Source organism: Homarus americanus, unplaced genomic scaffold, assembly GCF_018991925.1.
Source record: "Homarus americanus isolate GMGI-L3 unplaced genomic scaffold, GMGI_Hamer_2.0 scaffold39155, whole genome shotgun sequence".
Classification (NCBI taxonomy): domain Eukaryota; kingdom Metazoa; phylum Arthropoda; class Malacostraca; order Decapoda; family Nephropidae; genus Homarus; species Homarus americanus.
The window spans coordinates 18,342,318-18,349,510 of record NW_024737042.1 but is presented as its reverse complement, the minus strand read 5'-3'; the positions used below and the strand labels follow the sequence as shown (position 1 = coordinate 18,349,510).

General features: G+C 38.2%; 1 protein-coding gene across 1 annotated transcript in view; it reads left to right on the top strand.

The window, feature by feature from the left end:
- The window catches only part of LOC121872536 (chondroadherin-like), a 22,057-nt gene extending 15,197 nt beyond the window's left edge, over positions 1-6,860 (top strand). Inside the window, exons 5-6 of the mRNA XM_042375321.1 lie at positions 3,787-3,897; positions 4,734-6,860. Coding sequence (XP_042231255.1) covers positions 3,787-3,801 — 15 coding nt within the window. The 3' untranslated portion in view covers positions 3,802-3,897; positions 4,734-6,860. The remainder of the gene's footprint in view (positions 1-3,786; positions 3,898-4,733) is intronic.
- The last annotated feature ends 333 nt before the right edge of the window (positions 6,861-7,193 follow it).

Genomic DNA, 7,193 nt, shown 5'->3' with positions numbered 1-7,193 from the left:
GGTAATGGTAGGTACTGTGTGGTGGTGGTGGTGGTAGGTACTGTGTGGTGGTGGTGGTGGTAGGTACTGTGTGGTGGTGGTGGTGGTGGTGGTAGGTACTGTGTGGTGGTAGGTACTGTGTGGTGGTGGTGGTGGTGGTGGTGGTACGTGCGGTAGTAGGTACTGTGTGGTGGTGGTGGTGGTGGTGGTGGTACTGTGTGGTGGTAATGGTAGGTACTGTGTGGTGGTGGTGGTGGTGGGTGTACTGTGTGGTGGTGGTGGTGGTAGGTACTGTGTGGTGGTGGTGGTGGTGGTGGTAGGTGCTGTGGTGGTAGGTACTGTGTGGTGGTGGTGGTGGTGGTGGTAGGTACTGTGTGGTGGTGGTGGTGGTGGTGGTAGGTGACTGTGTGGTGGTGGTGGTGGTAGGTACTGTGTGGTGGTGGTGGTGGTGGTGGTAGGTACTGTGTGGTGGTAGGTACTGTGTGGTGGTGGTGGTGGTGGTGGTAGGTACTGTGCGGTAGTAGGTACTGTGTGGTGGTGGTGGTCAGTAACTTGTAATGGTAGATATAGTTATAGTTACGGTGATTCAACAATTAACTTAACCTTTTGAATATGATGGCATTGTATTCAAGAAGTTAAGTCATCATAGTCAAGGAGTTAAGTCGTCGTAGTCAGTCAGTTAAATCATCGTCTTTTAAGGGTAAGTCATTGCACTTAAGGGGTTAAGTTATCGTATTTAAGGGGTTAATTAATTGTATTTAAGGGGTTAAGTCATCGTATTTAAGGAGTTAAATCATCGTATTTAAAGGGTTAAGTCATGGTAGTGAAGGGGTTAAGAGTGTCTCTTAAGTCAGGTCCTACAGTAAAGGGAGGGGAAGAGCCAGGACCCCGGGCACGAGACGACACATATACAAATATTTAGTTCTCGACCTCTTAACCTACACAGTTCTCGTTCATACCGCCCACCCACCACCTCCTCCTCCTTCGCAAACCCACAAAGTGACACTTCTGGCCGCATTCCCCCGCATTACTACTGCAGTCCGGACGCATTTCAACCACCTCCTGCCACCCAGTCGCTTACACGAGACAACTTTTTATCAAGCTCCTACCTAAATCCGGGTAAAGAAAACCATCCATCAGCTGAGGCTCTGAGAACAATCGCGTGCGAGGAGGACCCGAGGTGGAAAGCACACCGTTTATTTTAAGAATAAAACTTTATTGTTATTACGAGGATTTCAGGCGGTGTGTGGACGGAGGCTTTATGAGAGGTGTGGGGTAAGGCGAGGAGGGCTCTGCCTCGCTATATTGCCTTGCCTGGATTCTCACACCGCCGCTAATATTAAACCCTCGCCATTTTCACTCTCCCCTCACCTCCCCTCCCCTCCCTGGCAACACTTTCTCTTCCGGACGTCAAAATTACACCCCTGTCAATGTTTTTTTCTTACATCTGAGCGTCAGCTGTGTGTTTGCTTACATTGCCAGGGTGGATATGACGGCGTTCGTGACACAAAACCTCCCATAGCATGAATGAATAATGCAGTGTTTAGCAAAACTGATGCTCCAGATACGTGCGTCACACACACACACACACACACACACACACACACACACACACACTAAAAATATTTCTAAAGGTTTATAAAAGAATGACATTTAGCAACGCACATGATGAATGGTGGGTATAATTCTTAATATAACTGACCCTCTCCACTTACACAAAAATAGTCTTCCAAAGAAATAAAAGACCAAAAGTTTGTACACCTACTCTTTTAACTGTACCAGAGACCGTAATTTCACAAGAACTAAACACTATGCTGATAGAAAATAATGTAATCATTGTAATTTATTTTATATCTTCATATAGTCTAAGAGAGGGAAATGCAGAGAAGAGAGTGACAAAATGGATGTTTCTCCTTGTATGTCTAAGTCAATTATCTTCCTTTACTATCATCATCTTCTTGGCGTGTAATGGTTTTCTTGTCTATAAAAGCATCGTTTAAGCCTTAAACTTTTAGGTGAAATTGATACAGACTGAACTATAGCCACGATATAACAAATTGGATAATTTAAGAAAATACTTTGTTGGTTAGTTTATGAATATAAATATAAATATAAATAAATATATATACTGTATATATATATATATATATATATATATATATATATATATATATATATATATATATATATATAGTCAGTCACTTCCAGATGCTTCTGGTGTTATTGTACAGGGTACCAAATGACAGCGCTAGGATCCCGCTTCCTCTATCAGAATAAGCAATTGAAATTGAATATATATATATATATATATATATATATATATATATATATATATATATATATATATATATATATATATATATACAGTATATATATATATATATATTTTTTTTTTCTTCAAGTAAGGGCATGATGAGCAGTGTAGAATATTCCCGGTGAACGAGGAGCTTGGGTAAATATTATATCAATCATTTCACAATAAATATATCGTTTCATCTCCCCAGTCCTTGCCTATATACCACAATGGAATACATTATTACCAAATAGTTATATAAATCTTCACACAAACTTCCTAAAGTCTTATATTCCTAAACACAGTTTATAATTTCTTTACCTTTAAAAACAAATATTCTCATCCATAACCCACCGAGTCAAGTCTTCCCACAAATCAAGTCAAATAGAAAACGTAAAACAACTGGAGATAAAAAAGAGTATAGAGAGATTGTTATATTGTGTTCTGATGGAATTACAAGTAAAGAGCCTTGTAGATATACGTAAATAATGGATTAATATGTGTATGATGTTTGTTGCTGTACATTGCATGGTGTGTGAATTAGAAGTTATATTTGTTTTCTATGTTTTAAGCTTTAAAAATTGATGCAAGATGTAAGTGAAGTCTATAAAAGTCATTGCAACGTTGAGTATTGCAAGATGCATAAAATCAATATAGGGTGTTTTTCAACTATCTTTCAAAACTAGAAGACATACTTAGGAATTCGTCCATTATCCTGGTCCGTAGTCAAAGACGTCACGCACCGCACACCTGTAGCAAACACCACAATACTACGGACCAGGAAATAGGACGCCATCACCAGTGAACCTGGACTGAAATCGAATATTAGTTAAGGTTGTGAGAGCCACTGATGATGCACCTGTGGCAGTCTGTTGTCATGTCAAGAAAAAGTGTTAGAGTTGGACTTTTGATGGTATACTGTCACTATACGCTTCTAGATCTATTTGTTTTATTTACAGTAAGTATTTTAGAAAGATAATTTAGGTTCATTCTGTACAGTATATGTGATAATGTTAAATTTCACAAATTTAAAATCCAATGTGATATTGTTATACTAATCAGGTTAAAAGTTTCTTTACAATAATGTTTGTTTTTTTTGTATTATATCACATCTGTAAAACTCGGTGAAAGATATTTGAAAATGCTATAAGTTGCAAGCTGTGAATATCGTTGCGTCAGATTCGTTTTATGTTGCAGGATTTAAAACTTATTTCAAGGTGTCAGTCGTTGAGTGCTGGAAATTGTTTAAAAAATACGTCAAAATATTTTATTGTTGATCTTTTTTTTTTTTTTGTAATCCATAAAATGTAATGAAATATTTAAGTTATTACTTGTTACATGTTATGAAAATAGTGCAAGACGTATGTTGTGTGTTGTAGAGTGTAACAGATTAGTACAGTGCTGAAAAATACTGTTAGTGTGTAGGATGTTACAGGTTATGAAAACTATGCATATGTGTGTTATATATGCTACAGGCTGTAAATCTCTAACATGTGTGTCGTCGTGTATTACAGGCTGAGCCCGAGTGAACTGCTGTGCGTGGATCAGGTGCAGGTCGTTGTGGGGATCGTTGTCGTTACAGTCTCCACCGTCCTGCTCGTCGCTCTCTCCGTCCTCCTCTGCAGGTCTCTTTTTTTTTTTTGTGTGTGTGTGAGACAAACATTTTCCCTCCCAACTCCTGAGAGTGTTCACACGAGCAAGACTCCTGGTAAAAAATAATCACACTCGTGACCCTCCAAACTTTTGCTCCACCCAAGCCTTCCTTCCTTCCCTTCTCCTCCACTGCTCTTTCCTCCCTTCCTCCCTCTTCCACTCCCCTTCTCTCCCTTCTTCCCTCCTCGACACCACCTCCTCCCCTACCCCACAAACATCTCTCCATTTATAACTTCTGAAGCAAAATATTATCCACTGCTCTCCTTTTCCACAGTTATCCAAGAATTCCTTCTTCCTTATACACTCTAGAAGAGATGGTATTTTTTTTACTCCTACAATTGCTCCCTCAAGGTTATGTTTGCCAAAGCTGCTCACTTGGATTTCACTTGAACTAAACTCACTTACCCCGACTTCCCTTAGCTTGATGTCTACTACACTCATTTATTAATCAAACAATGTTAATCTTTTAATTCTAAAAGAGAGTGTGAGAACGAGAGATAGAAATGTAATTAGAAAGAGAAAGAGAGTGAGAGAAAGAAATAGAGAATGTTTACGGGAGGGAGAGAAAGAAAGAGAGAATGTTTACGGGAGGGAGAGAAAGAAAGAGAGAATGTTTACGGGTCTCCTTGATAAAAAACTACGTCCAACATTCCGGTAAACGAATTTCAAAGTTGGTAAGATTTTAGTTTAAGCGAGTTGAGTTATAATTGAATTTTAACTTTTGCCTGACGTGCCGCTTGCATGTCTTGTTATTACGAAGCGCTAACCCAGCTCCTCTTCCCCTCCCCCCTCCTTCTCCTTGACTTAGGTACCGCCGGAGACACCAGAGGGACAAGCTGGGACGTGGTTGGCCCCCGGGTCCTCTAGCACCTTGGCCTCCCGACGACCACTCCGCCCCAACGAGACACATTATGGCCGATGAATACGTGTACCACACTTACTCCTCTGTCAGGAAAATTCCCGTCACGAAAGTATGAAGTTTACACCTGCTTCAGGAAGATCCCTGTTCCTAAAGTGAGAAGATTACTCCACCAATCATGCGTCAGGATGATCTCCATCGTAACAAACTGAAATACCTGTTACCACTTTAAACCTTGGTATCAAGAAACAAGCGCTCGCTGATGAAACCTGAGGCGCCTATATTCACGATACTAATTTGTATAACATATTTACATCACCGAAGTCTGAGGTCCACGTCATCTCGCGCCAACAGGAAAATCCTGTTGAATCGCCACGTTTGTCCCGCGTCTGGGAGCCCCGTTTTACCCAGGCAACGTATCTAATAATTTATGAAAAATAATAGATATCCTTTCTAAAATTACTACAAGTACACCCAAGGTTGGTGAACAATATATAAACCAAGGGAAAGTGACCGACGAAAGTTTAGCTAATCAAGACTCGATTTCGCTTACTGTGTGTGTGTGTAGCGCATCGGTGTAGTGTCATCGTCTCCAATATGTGTCATTTTGGGCCGTATGTTACTAGTGTAAGCCAACGAATGCTTCCAAAAGTACCATAAAACCACCAGAGAAGCTGTGAATGCATAGCAAGAATCAAAAATGTCAGAAATCTCAGTGTTGAAGGAAATGTGAACAAGTAGCATTTAAATATTTTGTAGATTCTTGAATATATATCATATAAGGACTTTTATCGTTTGAATAAACATACATATATATACATACATACATATATACAGCATATAACATATTTGTGTTCGTCATTAACTAGTAAGAGTTACTATAGACCGAGAGGAACCGAGTGATGTGGACTGTACCTACACTGACAGCAAACGTGTATTTAATGTTGGTTGAGAATGACAAAATATATCAGTAACATGAGGCTAAAGTAATATTCTGTAAACTTACATGTCCATGTTGCTGCTAAACTTTGTCCTGGAGTGTCTTTTGGATATAGTGCGACCGACGGTGATCAGCGTGCAGTACCACACACAGCAGGGGGCTGTCAGTCAAGTGTCCACGTCAACAACAACACTTAGGTCCAGTGGAGCTTACGAAAGAAAGAATAAGTATTGGGGAGGAGTGAGAAGCCTTCCCAGTACATAAGATGATACGGACAATACCGTGTCTTGTGTGTACAGTACTCGGGTGTAACTATCGTCTTGTAGTTAATTAAAGAAGACAACTGTTACTTTTTAATTCTGTTTATCACTAAGTGGAGAACATCCACATATCTTTGTACTGTTGGCAGGTTATCACTCTCACAGTCAGCAGGCTGTTGTCTACTGGAGTGTAAAATAATCTCAAGGCCTTTGTCGGAAAAACAGGGTCTGATTACGTGGACTTATACACTTAATTGGCAACGTTTTTGCCTCTATAAAAACACTCCTCGCTAGGAAGTATATAAACTGTGTATTGAAATGTGTCCCACCAAGCTGCTTCTGTACAAGTGAAAGATGTTTTGAGTATAGCTGTTGGTATTTCACTTTTTTTCATAAATTAAATAGTTGTATAATTATTACCTGCTCCAAGACTTCATGAAACAAAAAATTCCTCTTTTAAATCAAACAGCTTTAGAAAAATTAAAATTTTCAACATTTATTGAATAAAAAGTGTTTGTGATGCAAATTAAAATAAATGTTTAAACTAATTTTCTTGTTCTAATATTTTTTCTGTGATACTTAAGAAAATGCACAGACTATATTAAATTTATATGAAAAAAATCATTGTAATTTCTGCCCCTGCAAACAAATCAAATTATAATTTAAAAAAAAATTCTGAACAATTAAATCAGTTTATAAAACAAAAATAATGTCACTCCTTTAACACTTTACTAAAGACTTCTCGAAATATTTCCTGATATCGATAAACAGAAAATGCAGAGTTCACCTTATCTTGCTAGTACACACAGCCAAGTTGCCTTGACAGTTTAATCTCCTGTACTAAGGCATGCGCACCTAATATATATATATATATATATATATATATATATATATATATATATATATATATATATATATATATATATATATATATATATATATATATATATATATATATATTATCAGAGTGGGGTTTTCAATGTTCTTATCCGTAAAAATGGGATTCACGTAAGTAATCAGATATTCACTGCAATGTATTCTTGTTAATCAAGGTGTCAGAAGAGTGTCACTCAAGAGTGACCTTCCAGTACTTTTTCCTTATTGCAATAATTCACCTGATTGTGTCAAATACTTTAATTAAGTCCTTCAGCTCTCACCGGATAAAAAAGGTCACAGTAATGGAAATTCGGGTAACTCGAAATGCATTAG